Raw genomic sequence first — 20347 nt, 5'->3', positions numbered from 1 at the left:
TTCAGAAGCTAGTTTCACATCAGTGCAAATACTGGCTATGAAGATAGACCTTTAAATGCCCTTTCAAGCAGTCATGCCCCTGTATCCACGGATTCAGTTACCCAAGGATCTGGGTGTCCCTGAGCTCCCAGCACCCATCCATTAACATGTTTATATGCTTACCAGGGCGAAACATTTCTCACTTTAACAGGCTGCTATAAGCATTCAACCTTATAGCGACACCCAGGCAGCCTGAATGCTAGAAAAGACTAGATCAACACTAACAGGAAACAGAAGGTTAGCATTGATCTAGTTTTTTCAAGCATTCAGGCTGCCAGAAGCCTGCCTGGGCGTTGCTATAAGCTTGAATGCTTATAGCAATCCGTTAAAGCAAGAAACATTTCTTTCTGGTATGCATATAAACCACGTTAATGAGTGCAGGGGACACACGGGGAGCATGTGAGGGGGAGCCATGGAGTCAGGGTTCCCCCTATGTCCATATCAGCTTGGAGGCCCTAGAACTGATACACTACAGACACAGGGTCCCGCCTATATCTACCCTAGGTAACTTATATGTGGAACTCCTTGCCACATGACGCTGCAATGGCACCTAGCCTAGATACCTTGAAAAGGAGTTTAGACAGTCATATGGAGGAAAGATTCACCACAAGTTACCAGTCAGTATGAATGATGAAAGTATGAAACTTCTGGGTTTTAGAGTTTAAGAACTCTCAGGTGGATGCCATCTCGTCCTACTGATTTCTTATTAATTTGTCATTAAGCCCTAGTAGAACATCATCTGTTATCTCTATTTGACTTGCTTCTTTGGCAAGTCCCTTCCTGAAAATATTAGTTCAAACACAGGTATCAGCCCTACAACCTGGCCTGAACCAATAGGGCTCTTGTTATGTAATGCACTGTTTTGAGTTATCTCTACAAGTTATGAAAACAAAGCAGCAATCTATATTTCTCCATGAATTAGAAATCTGTGTCATATTTTATGAGGCAACCTGCCAGCTGTTGGTAGCTTTCATCTAAAAAAGCTCTCAAAATGAGACTAGGTTCCTTTACCTAAAATTAAAACCCATTTCCTTGTCCTACATCACCCAACCCTCTGCCTCATTCTTGTAGTTTTTGGCATGTCTCCAGCCTTTGTAGAGAAATAGTGGGAGAAGGAAGAAAAGAAAAGTAGGGGGGAAAAACAAAAAAAAACTGTGTTCACTGAGAACTGACCTAAGCCTACACAACATTTTTCACTGCACAAGCATACCAGAATTCCAATAAAGAGCAATCTTCACCTAAAAGTTTAATCCTCAGCAAGTTTTACCTCCTACAGTCAGAATTATTACACGCCAGTACTAGAGGTGTTCTTAGAAGTTTTTATTTTTTCACAGATTTTGTTTTTCCCCAAAAAGAAAGTGCAGAAGATGGTGTTATGCACTTTCATTCCAAGGTGACATTTTTCTAAATTATAATTATAATCACTTTAAAAGTGTACTATGTAGGAGATATAGTGTCAGCATATGCAGTCACAGTCATTACCCATTAAGTGCAGAAAGCGAAAAAAACTATCACCGAAAAAACAGATCTCTATCCAGTACCAACTGACATGATGTTTTAAAGTGGTTTAGTTTGTTAGAGCAGCATTTCTCAAACTGTGGGTCGATGGCCAATTTCAGGTGGGAAACGCAGTACCTAGCCACCATTCAAAATAGAGAGCAAAGAATACAGAGTACAGAGCCTGAATACAGGACAGACTCTTGGTGGGAGAGAGGCATGGTGCTTTGCTCTGAATAGGTGGGAAGATGGGATGCTGGAAAGGGGGGAGGGCTGTGCAGTTGGAGAAGGATCCAAGTCTGCATTCTGGTTTGACTTCCAAGCTAGAATGTTTGAATTCCCAGCCATGCAATATACATAACAGCACAAACTACTGTGTAAGGGGACCTTTGGCTGATTGCAGCTTAGGTTTGAAGCCTAAACTGATGATGTCACTTCTGGCCATGATATCACTTCCAGGTTAATGACAACACTTCCTGTGGGTCCCAACAGATTGTCATTCTAAAAAGTGGGTCCTGGTGCTAAAAGTTTGAGAGCCACTTGTGTTAAGAGTATAGCTCTTGCATAAGAGTATAGCAGGCTGAAAACCAAAAGATAAACTGAGGAAGACAGGTTTCTTTCCAGACTCCTAGAGTCATCCCCTCATCCAAACAAGCATCATGAGCTCAACAGCTCCCTAAGATGCAGGCTCCATTCAGACCCCAAGCACGGTATGGCTGAGTATGCAGCAACATGAGACAAAGTTATAGCATGGTCCAAAGACATCATAACATACCAGCAATGTAGACAGGGCTTGCTGTCCAAAGTACAGAGAGTATGGATACAGATGTTGCTTTCTGGAACTAACCACTGTTGTTTAGGAACACACATACACACAATCAGTCAGCATCAGCTGTTGGAGATGCAGGTTTATATTTTATAAGCAATATGGACATGGTTAGAAAACGTTTTTAAAAGTCAGAGAAAAAACATCTCACTATCACCACTTACCCTCATAGCATTTCTGATCATCTCTGGCAACCAACCAAGTACAAAAAGAACTCTGGCATGAATAACTGACTTTACTTTTATTGATCAAATTTATTTTAAAATTTCTATGCCATCCTTATGCTAATAAGGCACTCCACCAACAGCACTTTAAATCAAATAAATCAAACCAAATACAAAATACTTAAAACACAACACATGAGAAAAAAGAGTAGGACTGCAGAATCACAGCAAATCAAAACTGAGAACTCCATAACAATCCATCACCAGGGCCCAATTCTGTGCCTCCTTAACCAAAAGTAAAACCAGCCAACCCTTGACTACTGTAACCTCTTTTCATTGATCTTCCACTGGTTCACCTTAATCTTCTTGCTGTTAATTGGGACTCTGCTGATGAAATACGGTAATTCACCACTTGTCACTCTGACCAAGTCACACATGCATGCATGCACATCTTTTATGTTCCTTCACTGACCATGTCTTCTCCCAAATCCAAATCAAGCTCCTAGTCCTTACCTTTTAAATCCTCTGTTGCCTCACTCCTCCCTAGCTCTTAGCTCTCATATTCCATAAAACTTTGCCTGCAGTCTTCACTCTTCTAACTCCATCAGTCTCAACTGTGCTAAAGTTTTCTGCTTCTTCAAACAATTCTGTTTATTCTCCAGTGCTGCTTCTTACACTTCCAACTATCATCTGGAACACCTGTGTGATTCCCCCCCTTACTTCCTTCAAATCTGCCTTCCACACCCACATCCACCTACTATAACTAAGCTTACATACATGTAACTGTGATGTGGTGATGGCATCTGGCCTGGATGCCTTTAAAAGGGGATTGGACAAGTTTCTGGAGGAAAAATTCATTACGCGTTACAAGCCATGATGTGTATGCGCAACCTCCTGATTTTAGAAATGGGCTATGTCAGAATGCCAGATGCAAGGGAGGGCATCAGGAGGCAGGTCTCTTGTTATCTGGTGTGCTCCCTGGGGCATTTGGTGGGTCGCTGTGAGATACAGGAAGCTGGACTGGATGGGCCTATGGCCTGATCCAGTGGGGCTGTTCTTGTGTGTTCTAACTGAAATGATTGCATCGTCTTTCTCTGTTTACCTTCCTCCTCTCTCCCTGCTATTTCCCTTGTGTCTCTCGATCATAAATCCCTTGGGTCTTGTCCTCTCATTCTATGTACAGTGCCATGAACAGTACTATATAAATAATAGCTATTTACCATTTTCATACCTTTTAGTCCATGAGTGCATTTGAAGGCACTTTAAGGTCCCAATTCTATCCAACTTTTCAGCGCTGATGAAACTGCAATGCAGCCCCAAGGTAACGGAAGAAATGTTCCCTTATCTTGAGGCCTGCACGACTGCTCTCCACCTCAGGATGCAGTGTGCACCATGCTGGCATAGCTACAACAATGCTGGAAAGTTGGATAGATTTGGCCCTAAGTCTCCTTTTAAGTCAAACTTTTTTTTAAATCCCAGACTTTGCTTGTAAAATATGTTAATATAACAAACCATTTAACATGGCAAACCATACATCCTTGCTCAGAAACAAGAGCAACGAAAATTATGCAAGGACTGCACTTCACTGTCAACTATTAGGAAATATTGGTTAATCAGTGGGTTCAACCAAAATTTGTGAAAGCCTGCCCAAAAGCAGTGAAATGTGAAAAAATCTGTCTTAAAGTCCATGCTATGTAAACCATAACAATGATCTTCTTATAGACTTTGCAGGTCTGGGGAATACTGAAGCTTGGGTCAGTGTTATATCAGTGCTTAATACATGCAAATATTCTTTCCCCCACACATACACAGACAGCCAAGCATTCCTTCTTTTCCTCCATTCAAACCAAATTGCTTTAAAATGTTCATAGGATTGTGCTTTTCAGTTTGAGATGCACTGTACAAGAGACTGATTATCAGAACCAAAAAATATATATAAATTGAAACTGAAAAGCATATTAAATATTGATATAGCATTAACCCACACTTCAAAGTTTCCCCACATTTCAATGTTCAGAGAAGTTTGAAATCTCAAAGTAAAACATGAGTGCATAAAAGTTGTAATAAGTGAGCCTGTAGAACAGTGTTCACTAGATGGGTCACAAGCCAATTTCAGGTGGGTCTCCATTCATTTCAATATTTTATTTTTAATATATTAGACTTGATACTACCATGGTACATGACTGCGTTTGGGGAAACGTTACAGACCTGTACTTTTAACAAGCTACTATATATATTCTTTTAACAATGATAGTAAATGGGACTTACTCCTGGGTAAGTATGGGAAATATTGCAGCCTAGGATTGTTAAAAATGTTCCTGCTTGATGACATCACTTCCGGTGGGTCCTGACAGATTCTCATTCTAAAAAGTGGATCCTGGTGCTATATGTGTGAGAACCACTGCTATAGAACATATTATGGTTTACATGGTGCAGAAGTTAAGGCATGTGCTTTAACATTTCTTATGTTTTCTAGAACATAAGTGAAGATCTAAGCACCTGCCTAATTTTCTTATTTTTTTGAAAAGGAAATTCGCTGAATTACTAGGCCTCTATATAAGATTATTAGTAGGTCTAACAATGTCCTGAAGAATGGAGAGAGATTCAATAATCTTCTTATGGTCTATTTTTACTAGTGAAAGGGGGTAATCTGCATTTATCAGTATGGGCACAGTTATGATAACTGGGACAAGAGAAACAAAGAGACTCAGGTTAGTCAGCTGCCACTGTCCAGCTCCTAACATTCCAGTAAAGGCAGCACCTCTCTCCTCTAACTGCCCACTTGGCCACTACCTCACCTGAGGAGATTGGGGATCCAATCCTATCCAACTTTCCAGCATCAGTACCGTTACAATGCAGCCCCAAAGTAAGAGAACAAACATTTCCTTACCCTGAGGAGGCCTCCATGACTGCCCCCTCACCATAGGATGCAGTGCATGCCCTGTTGACATGGCTGCATCAACACTGGAAAGCTGAATAGGACTGGGTCCTAAGAACCTGATTTAGGAGTACAGCATGAAAAGACCTGACTTTTAATAAGTTTTTCTGGTACTTGACTTTGTTTTATAATATCACATTTTATTTACGCTTCTTGTTTTAATATTTTTGTTAATTACTTTGCGAGGATCATCTGAACAACAACACAAATACCTAAAACTAGTCAAAACTTGCTTCCTGCTTAAAAAACTCTGAAGCTGGCATTTGTCACTACAATTATGATACTATAACAAAAAGCACAAAGAATAATTCAATTTTAGTTCATGTAAACAGCCCTGTCCAAAGCAGAAGCTATCTCTTAGCTCACACTGCATGAATTTCATTTACTTTAGCATGCTTGGGAGTACCAAACACTGTATAACATTGCAGCCTCAAAAAATTTATGATTTCAGTACCTCCCCAAAAGATGTCTTGTAGCTGAAGACTCCAATTACTTACTTTCTGTTCCTCACATTAAGAGATTTGCATTTCTCTCCCATCTTAACTAAAGGAACAAAATATTTTGTGTGTTTTTTTTACAAAATATTTACAAATATTACAAAACACAAACAAACCTTTGATCACACGTTACATAGGATAATAGTCCAGTATCTGAGCTAACATACATATAAAACTGATAGTTTAGGCTTATTAGACCAGTGTTTGTCAGAGTGTGCTCCAGGAGCCCTGGGGCTCCCTGAGAACCCTTCAGGGGCTCTACAAGAACATCATAAGTGGCCACCATCTGCTTGGCACTGTGCCACTCGGTGCATGCACTGGCACTCTGGGGCGCCCAAGTCTCTGTGCACACACAGCAGGGCACCCTAAGACTCTGCTTAGAAGTATAAAGGGCAATACAGTTTCAGAACCACTGTATTAGACTAACAAATCAGAAATTATGCTGTTTATTATTGTAGTAGGCAGCCTGTTATATCTCGTGTGATCAAAAATCTATTGTAAAAAAAATTATTCCTTCTTTACATGCCTATACTTTTCAGAAATCTTATATCTCTGCAAGATACAGAGCAAATTCTATGCATGTCTACTCGTAAGTAAGTCCCATTATAGTCAATGGTGCTCACTCCCAGGTAAGTGTGAATAGGATCAAAGACATAGTTCTGCTTAAGAGATTACTGTACTACAGTTCTCAAACTGCTGCACAGCAAAGTGACACCACCAGCCTCCTTGCCAAGATAGCTACTGCAAAGTCACAAATAGTTAGAAAGATCATCAGACTCCTCTAAGCCCTTACATTACTATTGAACATTGTGTGCACAGCTATGCAGGGCTGACATCAGCACATGGCATCCTTCAAATATCTGAAGGGCTGTCAAACAGAGCCCAAGTACCCTGGAAGACTAACCACTGATGCCTGTGCTGGCCAGGCCCAGGGAGCACCCAACCAGCAACCCACCTCTACTAGGTAGGTGGGCAGGTTTCCCCTTAACTTTGTGATGGTAGCTGAGAGAGGAAAAAAATGAAACCTATGTCCACCATCACACCAGATGCCAAGAAAATGGGGGGGGGGCAGCCAGTAGATGCACATTGTTGACTGGACCTAATCCTCTCTGAAGGACCAAGACAGGCCTCACTGGTGGGTCCCTCAGGGTGCTTGGGCTCCAGCAGCAGACCAAGGATGCCATGTGCGGATTCTGACCCTGTGTAGCTGGGCAAGTCATAGTTAATGCTAATTTAAGAGCCTAGTGGAATCTAGTGAAAAGGGGGTGAGCTTTCTAACAATTTGGGGCTTTAAAAGGGGGAGTCTGTTAAAAAGCACCCTCAAACCAGGAGCCAACCCTAGCACTACATCAAGACTACTGAGTCATGTTAGGACCCGCCTGCAAAACAAGAGATAAAACTGTTCATAAAACTGATGGCAACCCCTCCCAAAACAAAACATGACCATAGTGATTTTGTTCCATAGTGATTTTTGTAGCAAGACAGTATTTGTTCTGGGAAAGATGTTAAACACAGAACAGGCATCAGGCCCCTAGTCAGGATTCTAGAGGTGGGTGGGCAACTATTTTTTAAGGGTGGGCAATTATGTTGGGTATATATACTGGTGTGCAAAATCAAAGGATAAATATGGAGAAACACCAAAGACCCATAAATGCAAGGGTGGGCAAATGGCTGACTCAGAGTGGGCAATGACCCCCCTGACCCCCCTCTAGCTACGATCCTGACAGGCATCCTTCAACAATGCCTGGGAAGCAAGAAGACGCACAAAATGTGTCGAGGGATGACAAGGGATGAAAAATATGAAGACTTCACCCAACAGACAAGAGATTTTCAACCTTTTTTGTCTCACAGCACACTGACAAGGCACTAAAGTTGTCAAGGGACAGGATCAGCTTTTTGACTATTGACAAGACACACTCTTCGACAGCGGGGGCTCGCACCCCCCACATGACCCTGCTAAGAAATGATGCTCCCCCAAACTCTCGTGGCACACCTGCAGACCATCGGTGGCACACCAGTGTGCCACAGCGCAGTGGTTGAAAATGACTGCAACAGGAGGAAAAAGGACGATTCAAACCACCAGGAAGGGTCTCAACTCTCTGGGGCCCAGAGCAGAGTCCCCCATGCTGGTCAGTCAGGGGCAGTGGTGGGGGCACAGTGGGGGGGATGCGCTCAGGAGAAGTGGAAGGTCCAGTGCGCTGACTAGCAAGACCAGCTCCGCGCCCAGCACCGGGAACTTCTCAGGGCGACAGCTGGGGCAGCATCAGACCCAGGCGCGAAGGGCCACAGCGGCCAGGACAGAGCTCAGGGAGCGGGCAGTGCCCTCCAAAGGGCAGCTCGCAGGCAGAGCCTGCCCGCCCAGGGAGCCGCGGAGAAGGAGAGGGGACGCGGGCTGCCTGTGACGACGACGACGAAGGAGAGAGCCGAGCCGAGCGGCGGAGGACGACGACGAGGCCACGACGGTGCGGGGCAGACTCACTCACCGCGGGACGCAGCTGTGGCTGGAGCCGTCGATCTCCCAGGCCGCGAACAGGTTCATGGGCACCGGGCTGCTGGGCGCCCCCGCCCCGCTCGAGAGGCCGCTGGAGCGCCCGCGCGGCTCAGCCATGGTGGAAGCCATCCCCGGGGCCGGGGCCGCGGCCGAGACGGGCAGGTGGCGACGGCGGGGACGGGGCTCCTCTGCCAGACCGGGCGCGCCAGGCCACGCCTCCCCGTCGGCTCGGGCGGAGCTGGCGGATCACGAGGAGAGGCGCCCAGCGAATGGCGTCGGGAGAGGGCGAGCCTGCCCTGGTACGGCCCGGCACGAAGCGGGCTGCGAAGGCAGGGCAGTCCTGGCGGGGGCTCCAGGGCTTCTGCTCTGCACTGCAGCTCCCTCGGGAGGCTCAGCATCTCCCCTCGTCCTGGAAGGGGCGAGCCCAGCGCTGGGGCGTCTGCCTGAACCCCACGACGATGCCAGTGCGCCCCACAACACCCACCCTCACCCCGCGGGCAGGCAGCAGGCAACGCTGCACCTTGGCCCCCTGCAGCCTGCAATGGCTGGCACGGAAAGGGGAGCTGCTTCGTTGGAGGAAGCTTCGTGCAGGGCTCATGGAGACTCACTGCACGCGGGGAAGGAGGGGTGAGGAGGGACGGGGGCACAGAGACTCTCCCAAGGGAGAGACCAGGCAGGGCAGCGACTGTACTGGACGGGGTGGGCAGGCGGGAGCAGAGAAACTGACAGCCCGGTCCTAGCCACACTTTCCTGGGAGGAAACCCATTGACTCTAATGAGATAAACAGGAATAGGATGGGGCTCTGAGGCTGCAGTCCCCTCCACACTTTCCTGGGAGTGAGCCGCACTGCCTCCAATGGGACTGACTTCTGAGGTGACAGGCACAGGATGGGGCTCTGAGGCTGCAGTCCTGGCCACACTCTCCAGGGAGGAAGCCCCACTGCCTCTAATGGGACTGACTTCTGAGTAGACAGGCATAGGCTTGGGCTGTGAGGCGTGTGTCTTCGTTCTTCGAGCAAACCGCGGAGCCTGCGCTGGGTGCCGGGAGCCAGCCTGGGAGCTGCGTGGCGATCAGTGAACAAAGCATTGCCATGCAGGTGACCACCGGCGAAACCTGCCTGCCCCTTCAGAGGAGCCAGAGGCTGGTAACGCTCCTGCTGCTGATGGGCAGCTGCAATAAGCTGGCCCAAAGGAGAAGTCAGTATCAGTTCACGGGAGGGCTCTATCCACACTTTCCTGCGAGTAAGCCCCATTGACTCGAATGGGACTGACTTCTGAGTAGACCTGCCTAGGGTTGGGCTCTAAGCCCTCCAGGGCTGCTCCATCAAGCTTGCCCGGTGCAGGGGAGCGGAGCGCCAGAGGGACGCCTTCCATTGGCCACTGATGGGCGGGGGGAAGGAGGAGAAGCACCCTCCAGGTGGGCGGAACGAAACTTCAAGGCGGACGGGTGTCGAGCTCGGGCCGGAAGTGGCCGGAAGCTTTACACTGGGGACCCCCGGAAGTGACGCAGCTTACGGCCAGCTCACTGCTGTCCATACTGGGCGGAGCGGTGCTGTACCTTGGCCGGTCAACATGGTGCTTCTCACCATGATCGCGCGGGTGGCCGACGGGCTGCCACTGGCGGCTTCCATGCAGGAGGACGAACAGGTGAGTGGGAGCTCTGCCTCTCTGCTCTGCCCAGCCCAGGTCTTGGTTGAAGAGGTGGAAGGCTCAGCTGCAAGCCTCTGCCTGCTCACCTGGGAGTGAGGCCCTTTCACTCTAGGCGGCCTACTTCTGAGTAGACCTGCCTGGGACTGCACAGTAAGTTGGACTGTTGCGTGAGCCGATAGGGCTCTGGCCCAGCTGGAAGTTGTACTAGGGACGTGGCTCTGCGTGTGGGTTGTGGGTGCTTGGGCACCTCACACGGCGGCAGTGCTTTTCAGAGGACCCCAGTGGGGAGGCCTCCCCACCCACCACATGTCCCTGAGCTACACCTCAAAAAGCACATTTTAAAAGCATACATCAAACCTTACTCATGGTCCATCTAGTACAGTGTTTCTCACTGCACGGGTACCACCAGTGCTCCTTGAGATAGTCTCTGGTACTACTTGTGGGACGCCCAGACATCTGCTGCCTAGAAGCAAAGTGAGTGACACGAGACAACAAACATGGGCAAGGACGCTTGGCTTGATGGGCAGAGCTACAAAGTATGCTTTACATGCATTCTGAGAAGCCCTCCTGTCCACCCTGAGCCCTTTACTGGTGTTTGTCATGTTGCATCTGGCCTCTGAAGTGACTGGTGATGACATCATCACCAGTTACTTCTGGTGGTACTTCCAAAGGTAGATCATGCAAAGTGGTACTGTGGGGGGTAAATGTTGACAAATTTGGTCTAGGATCTGGTCTAGGATTGTTATTACCCATTCAGTACTGAGTAGGGAAGAGTTTGACATATACTTTTAAAATGCGCTTCTTGATTTCTGTCTTCCACTATGAGCCCTGGCATTGAAAGATAAACTCCAACCCTCAAAACAATTTGCTTGCCCCAGAAGAAGAGAGAATGTGCACAATCTCATCCTTTTGGTTGATCTGAAGGTGTTGTGGTATCTAGTTGTCTGTGCTGAACTGTCTTTTGAAAGACTGCAAAGTTGAGGTACAATTCAAGGACAGGAATGAAGCCAAATGTCTTATATATGGGTCTGTTACATGAGGAGAATTGTCAGGCTGAAAGTAAGGGATGAAGGGCTTTGGTTTCCCTTGATTCATTTTCTGAAGATTCAGTGACTTTCATCTTATTGTGAGCCCATGTAGAGGTTGTCTAAGTTTTTTGTGTTAAAGATCTGTGTTCTTCTGTAGTCAGGCCGAGACCTGCAGCAGTACCAGAGCCAAGCGAAGCAGTTGTTTCGGAAGCTCAATGAACAGTCTCCTACAAGGTGCACCTTAGAAGCCGGATCCATGGCTTTTCAGTAAGTACTGCATAGTAGAACTAGAAGGTGTAGTCGTAATAAGTGCAATTTAAGTAATAATATATCAGTTGAAGAACAAAGCCAGTACATAGGAAAAGAAGACAAAAATATGTGTTCAGAAATTCTAGGATCATGGAATACTACAGTTGGAACAGGTCTTGGAAGCTATTTAGTCCAACCCTCCCTCCATGCAGGTGACTATAGCATGTCTGACAGATTATCATCCTGTCTGTGCTTGAAAACCTTCCATGAGGAGATATCCCACGACTGCATGAGGCAGGCAGTTCCAGTGTCAGATAGCCTCCCAGATAACTCTCAGATAACTCTCTTGGATACCCACATGGCTGGGTCTTCTCAAGTGCAGCATTAAGTAAGCTTTTGAAAAATGTAAAGTGGGATAGCGGATGATGTTATAATGCAGGGGTCCAGTGCATTAGATTATAAAGTGTGTTTGAACTGTGACTGTTGTGCAAGTCCTGCTTTAGATAATGTGTGAGATATACTGATGTTGTACCGTGTTTCCCTGATAATAAGACACTGTCTTATTATTATTTTTGGACAGAAAAACACCAGAAGGCTTATTTTCAGGGGAGGGCTTATTTTAATGAACATTGACAGCAATTTTAATAAACAGGTAAATGTGAACAAATCATGCCCCCTGAGTTCTTATTTTATCCTCCATCATGCCCCCTGAGTTCTTCTTTTATCCTCCATCATGCCCCCTGAGTTCTTCTTTTATCCTCCATCATGCCCCCTGAGTGCTTATTTTATCCTCCATCATGCCTTCTGAGTTCTTCTTTTATCCTCCATCATGCCCCTTTTATCCTCCATCATGCCTCCTGAGTTCTTCTTTTATCCTCCATCATGCCCCCTCACTCCCGCTTACATACCAGGTTTTTATGTTGTCCTGCCTCAGCTCTCCTCCGCGGCACTGCTCTCAATGGCGCCAGCAAGCAAATCACTGGGGAAGAACAGGATGACGCGCTCACTGCTGCAGCTCTGATTGGATGCAGCTCAGAGCGCGGCGTGCGTTTCACCCGGGGGGGGGGGACGGTGCATACAGAGGGTACTGTAATGTAGCGTGTAGCGCAGGGGATCACCTTCACTACAGTAGCAATCTCAATAGGGCTTATTTTCGGGGGAGGGCTTATTTTAGAGGAATCTTACACAGTAAGGGGAGGGCTTATTTTCGGGATAGGTCTTATTATCGGGGAAACACGGTATGTCTTTTCAAGTAGCAAGTAGCTGGTGAGAAGAAAGGGGAGGGAAGGTAGATAATGAAGCAGAGCTTAACTTGTATAAGGAACAAATGTCATATTTCAGGTGGGTGAGGAGAACTGCCTCTGATACATGTTTGGCTGTCGTTATTAGTAGCATTGCATGGAGAAATTGCATTTGATTGTATCAACAATACTTGCAGGTTATTTATCTGTGACCTACTTTTAAACACTCCGAATGTAATAATGCAACATCTTTTAGGTCACACAGAGTTCCTGCAGCTTGTTATTCAAGGGAGGAGGGAGTTGGAATATTAAGCTTTTTCATTGCATGAAAAAATATTCTCATGAGTTTTACTTGTATGCAAAACTGAAAATAATTTTGTCATATGAGAGGGCGTCAAAATTTATGGGTCCCGGGTATCAGATGTTCTAGCTATGCCTCTGATCCCAACTAAGTATTCTAGGATGTTCTCCCCTGTTTTGTGTCATCCACAGATTTGATGAGCACTCCCTCATCCAGATTATTTATCAAAATGTTGACTAGCATAGAGCCCAAAACACCCCTGTGGCACTCTACTTGATACCTTCTTCCAGGTTGACGTAGAGCCATTTAATAACATTTGTTGGGAACTGTTGTTCAGCCAGCTTTGAATCCGCATTACAGTGGTACTATCCAGTCCACGTTTTACTCTTTTATTCACAACAGTAGCATGAGAGAGTTTGTCAAATGCTTTACTGGAATCTAGGTATGCTATGATTACAGCATTCCCATGATCTTCCAGACTAGTCCCTCTGTCAAAAAAAGGAGATGAGATTTGTCTGTCATGGCACATTCTTGACAAACCCATGCTGGCTCCTAGAAATCTCCCCATTATTTTGCAAGTGCTCACAGGCATTCCACTTAATAACAATGTTCCAGGATATTTCTTGGAATTGTCAACTAATAGTAACCTGTCAGTATTTTAGACCGGTTTTTCTGGATGTTTTCACATAGCAGGCAAACTAGTCTCCCTGACCTAAGAAGTTCAACCGTACCTCTGCTATCAGTATGTTCTGAACATCAAATTTAAATTGTTGTTTTAGTTTTATATTTGTTTTATCTTTGGCACAATTTTTTAAGTTTTATTAAAAGCGAACACACACAAACACACACACACAAATTTTAAAAAAATTGCAAATTATGTGACAAGTGTGGAGATCTTGAACTACGTTTCTTTGTTCTACTACAGAATCATACAGAGAATTAATTATCTAATCTTAAACAGTCTACACTTATTATAAAATGCATTTCCAGCAAATAAAAGAAAATTAAAAATAAAAAACAACATAAAAATTAACTCCTATCTATTCATCAAATCCTTGGCACAATTTTTATGTGCATATATCCTTGTGGTTTTCCTTTCTGTATGAGTATTAGGCAAATGTCCTGCTCCAAAAGCAAATTCTTTGTTTTCACTGTAGCATGCACTGACCAGCGTTTGCCTATGGAGAACAGTCTGGTATCTTCCTCAGAAATTGTTCGAAGGACAAATCTCCCTGTGGAAAACTTTGTTGCAGAGGGATCTTGGGGAGGGATTAAGACAGCAGACTAATAAGACTGTTGTCTCATGTTATGGTTGGTTTACTCTAATATTCTTTATGCATTTATATAAATCTGATATACCAATTCATTCTTGCCCTTTCCTGCTGGATAGTTTGCAATTCTGGTTCTGGTCAGGTACCAGAGTTATCTGACAATCCAGTGGGCACTGATGCTCAAGAAAAAGTTTTGTTTTGTCTTTTGGGTCTTAATATTCTCAGACCAAGTGGTGAATTTTTTCAGTGATAGAGAGCTCTGAAGGCTATGGCAGAAATGTTCATTTAACTTTAAGGGGAAAGTTTAGGAAAAACTATTGGGATAATGGTAGGATCATCAATGTGAAATTAAAATTGTATTTTACTGGCTACGCATACCTTTCCTGGCTTCATATAACATTAGTAGAATGGAGTGAGAGAGAGAGAGAGAGAGTGTTCAAACAGCATTGGCTGTTTGAAAAGAAGGAATCTTTGTGGCCTTTGGAGTTGGGTTGGGAAGAGAATATCTGGAACTAGAATCATCAGTTCCATGGGTTTCCTGTAAGGCTAACACTCAATTTACTGTATCTTCTCTTGCAGTTATATTATTGAGCAAGGAGTTTGTTACCTGGTATTGTGTGAAGCTGCCTTCCCCAAAAAGCTGGCGTTTGCATACTTGGAAGATTTGCACTCAGAATTTGATGAACAACATGGCAAGAAGGTGCCAACTGTGTCCAGGCCCTATTCTTTCATTGAATTTGGTGAGGTTTTCTCATTGAAACAAATGTGTTAGGGCCCACATGGGAAAGCCTCTTGGTACTTACTATTGATTTCCCTTCTACCTGGACTTGTCCAGTTCTCACCCAGCAGATTTGCACCTTGTACAGCTTACCTGTGGCTTTTTACCAACTAGTACAAAAACTAATGGAAACAGCCAGCTTGTGGCAAGGGTGACTTACCCAGAAGTAAAGGGTATCTAAGGTGATAAACACCCAATACAGTAACACTGCAGAAATCTTTCTCCTGCATTTATAAGGACTGTATCTCATCAGCACTGTTGTTTCTCATCAGCACTGGCTGCTAGGCTCTCAAAATCATTGCATTGGCATGCTGAGGATTGGTGAAAAATTTCATTCATTTTTATTCTATTTGACTGTTGTCATAATAGGACTAGTAGTTTGCCAATGAAATAAAACTTGGTCAAGCATGAAGGGTCCAGCTCCTCTGAGAAGACTCCTTGTCCCCATAGCATGTACAGTAGACTCAGTAACAGTCTTTACCCCAGGTGATCTGTACGATTTCTTGTTTACAAATGTTGGCTGGCTGACACTCTAAAAATGTGCAGAATTCCTTTTTCCTCTCTCTCCCTGAGCATGTGCAAAGTGCATTTCCCCTTTGTGGGTTTCTTTCTCCCATCCACACCTGTTCTGAGTTGCCTGCAGTTAATTAAATGACCTTTAGGATGCAATTCAACTACAGACATGTTCCGGCACAAGTCCCTTACCATGGCCCACTGGTGTCATGAAAGTGCTGTAAAGCATTTTCATGCCACCAGGAGAGGTGAGAGGCTGGGCCAGCAAAAGAGCTGCGCTGGAGCTTAGCCGGCACAGGGGTTTGGGGGATATGGGAAGGGCGAGAGGGAGGCATTCCATGGCAGGGCACGCAGCAGACAGGCCCATGAGCAAGTGAGGGGGTGGGGCCAGCATCAGGCACTTATGCTGGATCCTAACCTCTTTTCCCAGGCCAAGCTGCTTTCAGCCCCAACGCTGCCTTGGATGTGGAGCAGGCCCACTTGCCTGTCTGCTCTAGGGCAGGTTAGAATTGGGTTGTTAATTGTTTTTTGGTTTTAATGTTATTTTAGAATTTATAGATACTGCATCCAATATAGGTTTGATTTTGATTCTCATCAGATTTTTTTGTAAACTACATTGATTTCTTGTAAAGCCACTAATGTAAATAAATAAGTAGGGAAGCTGAGTTATTTGACTTGTTTATGGAAAAGGCAGAAGTCCTCACTTCAGAAGGGCTATGGAGCAGCGGGTGTATAATCTTAATGAGGGAAGTGCCTGATCCTGATTCCTAAAGTACCAGGAAGCAAATGACCCTCTCTGTTGTAATTGCTATTGCAGGGCTCCGTAATGTAATAAAAAGGTAGGCAGCCATTTACTCAAAAAGATTCTTGATCTCATTGAACATTCACACACAGTCAGATAATTGAGAGTCAGAGCTTCATAAATCTGGTCACCAGTACCAGCTACTCCTCATTCAGTATCATGGGCTTCCCCCCCCCAAGGCAGTACAACATCCAGGGAGTTCTGAAAAGCCATCACAAGCCATTACATGGGACGCCTAGTTTGGTTTGTGTCCCTATTGGTATTGGCTGGTATTGTGTCCCTGCCACTTTAGGGCTGAGCTTGCTCTTGAAAGCTCAAATGGGCCGAGTAAGTGGTGGAGAACCAAGGCTGACAAGATACAGAAATTAGCTGTGAGTTTTTTTTGAAGTGGGTTGTTCATGAGCGACTCGCTCTTGTTCTAGATACTTACATACAGAAAACCAAGAAACTATATATTGACAGTCGTGCGAGAAGAAACCTTGGTTCCATCAACACAGAGTTGCAGGATGTGCAGAGAATAATGGTCGCTAACATTGAGGAAGTCTTACAACGAGGTGAAGCACTTTCAGGTAAAAATGGCCTATCAGCATTGACTTTTGCCCTTTGTTTTTGTTTTATTTTGAGATAATGCAACCAATTTTTTTTTCAAGATCTGTGGCATATCATCTGAGAAAGTAAAAAGTAATGGCTAGTTACTCCTTATAATGTAGCATTCTGCAAATACAAATAATTCCTAATGTTTAAAAAAATGCATCTTTCATGTTTATGATTTCCAGTGTTGTGGTTCTCTTATCTGGTTCAAAATATGTTTGATCCCACACTGTTCACTCAAACCTTTCACTAAAATTGAATGGCGGAAGAGTTAGAACAGACAAAACATAATTTTTTTTAACCCATCTTGCAATCTGTAGAACTCCTTGCCACAGTATGTGGTGACGACATCTGGCCTAGATGCCTTTAAACAGGGATTGGACAGATTTATGGATGAAACATTCTTCATAGGTTACAAGCTATAAGAAGTAAGCTATTTTTGAACAACAGATACAAGGGCATGACAAAAGGATACAGATAGTTTATTGTCCCTGATAGTTTGTATGTGCTCCCTGAAGCATCTAGGTGGGCCACTATGAGGTACAAGAATCTGGACTAGATGGGCTTTTGGGTTGATCAGCAAGGCTATTCATGTTCTCTAATGTGTTCTTATGTTAAAATCGAGAATTGTGCATGTGTCCAACATGAGTTTGGAATGCTTGCATTAGCTTTCAGGACATATTGTTAAAAAATTCTTTCCTCCAGCATGTAATTAACTTGGAGCAACGATTAGCAACGATCAGCTTGGAGCAACGATTAGCAACGATTTACCTTTGATTAAAATTTCTGATTTCCAAATACACACACCCCATGTTGAGCAAACCGTCTTTAAATTGTACTACAATTAAAAAGATGAGTGTCTTAAATCTATTGGTAGCAATTTCCAAGTTCAGGATAATTTCTTCACAAATTGTCTTCAGCATAAAGCAAACATTTATAATAGACAGTAGCACTTCGGTGCTTGACAGAAACTGTTAGCATTCCAGAAATATTTTGCAGGCAACAACACTAAAACTTTATAGCTTTGGGTCGGACTAAAATCAGGCGGTATATACCTGTGCAGCAATGGGCTATCAATCTTGATTTGCACCAATGTGTCACTTCAAGAGGTTAATCTTTTTTTTCTTTCCCAATTTATTTTAAACAGCTTTGGATTCCAAGGCCAACAACCTGTCCAGTTTGTCTAAGAAATACCGTCAGGATGCGAAGTACCTGAACATGCGTTCCACTTATGCCAAGCTTGCAGCAATTGCTGTGTTTTTTATCATGTTGATTGTCTACGTTCGGTTCTGGTGGCTGTGATTGTGTGCAGGCACCAAAGAGGGACAGCTGGTAGCACAGCAGATGTTTAGTTGCAAGATGCCAAGATTGCAGGCATGTATGTTAGAATTCCCATTGGGATGTCCTTATAATGAGGACTGCTGCTACTCTCCAGTGAATCTTAATTCCCAAATATCAGAGCTTGCTCGCAACTAAGGATTCTCCTTTTCAGCAGATGCACACTTGGGCAACTGCCAAATTTGTTTGTCTTGCTAGCAGTGCTGACCTACATGCTCTGAGTTGGCATGGTTGATCAGCTCAGTACAGTGCTGCTGGCTGTAGGCACGTCCCTCTCCCTGTAAATGAGCCAAGCCCTGATAGTAAGGGACTCTAATCAACATTCCTAGTACTAGTAACACTTTCTTATGAAGAATCTGGGTCTTGCTATTTGAACAGAAATCCCTGTTTGAAGGCTGAGTCTGTATTGTGCATATTGCATTGGTTTTCAGTTTGTCCAGTCAGTACTGAGTTTTCATTGTCAAAGTTCTTGTCTCATTACACCTATCAATTTAGTAAATAGAAGGAATTCTGCCTTAACAGCACCTTGTATTCAGTGCAATTCTCAAATAGTTATCATTGAATTAAATTACTAGCACACAATCTGTGTTCCACACCAATATCCACATTTGCTGTATACTTTCTGAGGAGTTGCTGTTATCTATTTAATTTTTTTCTCTCCTCAAATGTCACTTCTTTCTCTCTTCTCCCCCCCCCCCCCCACGATTGCCAGTGTAGAATAAGACTGTCTGGATTTCCCTACCTATAAAGGGACTGAAGGGGGCAGTTATCTCCCTGAATGCTTGATAGCCTTTTGGTTTGTTTGTTTCCTGTTCACCTGAACTTTGTTTCCTACTTCTGAATAGCAAGTCATTGTTTTGGGGCAGAAACTTTGTTGGCATCCTAAGCTCTGTAAGGCATCCAGGTCTAAGGATTGCCAGTTCTAAAGCATGTGCAACTGAGCAGGGTGCAGATGTTCAGAAACTTTGAAGAGGCCTTGCATGTACCCAAGGAGGAGAAGAATGAAATTGCTATACCATGTATGCTCAAAGGTAGCCAATCTAAATCTTGCTGCCACCCTGAGATAGGAGCTAAAGTAGAAAACCAAGGATCGTGTCAGTAAATCTGTCCCTGACATCTGCATGCTATCTGAAGTTTTGCTGGCAACTTGCTTCTAAATTCCTCCCATTTGTGTCCCAGTTGAGTATATAACTGATGCTGATCTGCCCATCACCTGGAGTGCTGCAAAGGAGAATAGGTATCACTTCTTGATTTCTGACAACATTGAAGAATTTGCCAGCATTGGTTGGTTGCTCTCAGGCAAGTTGTCTGTCAAAGCTCAGCAATGAAATAAACATAAACTGAATTCTTGTACATTTCTTGCCTCACTCCCGCTTTCTAAAGCTATTATATATTTGTATCTCTTAGGAAACCAGTTGGGCCTCCAAGGGATAGTGCTGTGAACATGGTCTTACGGCCAATTTGTCTCGCCACTTATTTCTTGATGAAGCCAGTCTGTCTTCTCTCTGTTTTGCTTCTAACTAAAATCCTCTCTACCTTGATGTTTGCTTTTCCTTAACTCATAGTTTCCCCTGTTGGAAATTAAGTTAAAACTAGCATATCTTCAGCAAACATCTGGAATTAAGAAATATGCAATTCTTTCTCTTCAGATGCTGTTCCCTGTCCAAAATACAGGTTCTCTGGTACAGCATATTAGATGGGCTGGACAAATGTACCAGTCTTGCTGGAGTTCAGCAGACCTGGGTTGATGAACTTGGTGAGAGACTACCTGGAGACCCATCATGGAAGAAAGGAGAGAGCGAAACATAATAAATAAATATTCCAGATGTCATTTGTAGCATTGTGGTTTGATTTTAAAAACTATTTCCACATGGGTAATAAGTGTTGGCATCCTTTAGTCTCGGAAGACTATGGTGTCACACTCTGGAACAGAGTGTCCTCTCCAGTGCGCGAAGCCTGGGTAAAGTAGGTATGGAGGATAGGCTGTTACCCATGCAGCAAATCCCCCCTCTCCACGTCGCTGAAATGGTCCAATGGAAAGGCAGAGGCCAATACGGTTGGTTCCAGCGGCGTCGCAGGAGTTGCCAGAACGTGACTGTGTTCAGCCATGAACTGCCTCAGGGACTCCGGCTCC

At 44.4% G+C, this 20347-nt stretch overlaps 2 protein-coding genes across 3 annotated transcripts in view; one reads left to right on the top strand and one right to left on the bottom strand.

Annotated features, from left to right (window-relative positions):
- PACS2 (phosphofurin acidic cluster sorting protein 2) overlaps positions 1-8640 on the bottom strand; it is an 80780-nt gene extending 72140 nt beyond the window's left edge. For both annotated transcript variants that reach the window (XM_066623129.1, XM_066623130.1), the window contains exon 1: positions 8445-8640. In XM_066623129.1, coding sequence (XP_066479226.1) covers positions 8445-8581 — 137 coding nt within the window. In that variant the 5' untranslated portion in view covers positions 8582-8640. The remainder of the gene's footprint in view (positions 1-8444) is intronic.
- A 1334-nt stretch (positions 8641-9974) lies between these two features.
- SEC22B (SEC22 homolog B, vesicle trafficking protein) lies at positions 9975-19566 on the top strand. Its single transcript, XM_066623131.1, has 5 exons — positions 9975-10098; positions 11287-11396; positions 14771-14931; positions 16707-16853; positions 18023-19566. Exons 1-5 carry the CDS (start codon positions 10024-10026, stop codon positions 18175-18177), a joined length of 648 nt encoding a protein of 215 aa, XP_066479228.1. The 5' UTR covers positions 9975-10023; the 3' UTR covers positions 18178-19566.
- The last annotated feature ends 781 nt before the right edge of the window (positions 19567-20347 follow it).

This window comes from Tiliqua scincoides, chromosome 4 (assembly GCF_035046505.1).
Source record: "Tiliqua scincoides isolate rTilSci1 chromosome 4, rTilSci1.hap2, whole genome shotgun sequence".
Lineage (NCBI taxonomy): Eukaryota > Metazoa > Chordata > Lepidosauria > Squamata > Scincidae > Tiliqua > Tiliqua scincoides.
The sequence above is the reverse complement of the archived record's forward strand: the minus strand, read 5'-3'. Positions and strand labels throughout refer to the sequence as shown.

What these genes read in the sequence shown, in the direction of transcription:
- SEC22B (XM_066623131.1), top strand. Translation starts at nt 10,024, where the DNA reads ATGGTGCTTCTCACCATGATCGCGCGGGTGGCCGACGGGCTGCCACTG. An exon ending in CCATGCAGGAGGACGAACAG is followed by an intron (nt 10,099 to 11,286) that starts GTGAGTGGGAGC and finishes GTTCTTCTGTAG; the next exon opens with TCAGGCCGAGACCTGCAGCA. An exon ending in ACGAGGTGAAGCACTTTCAG is followed by an intron (nt 16,854 to 18,022) that starts GTAAAAATGGCC and finishes TATTTTAAACAG; the next exon opens with CTTTGGATTCCAAGGCCAAC.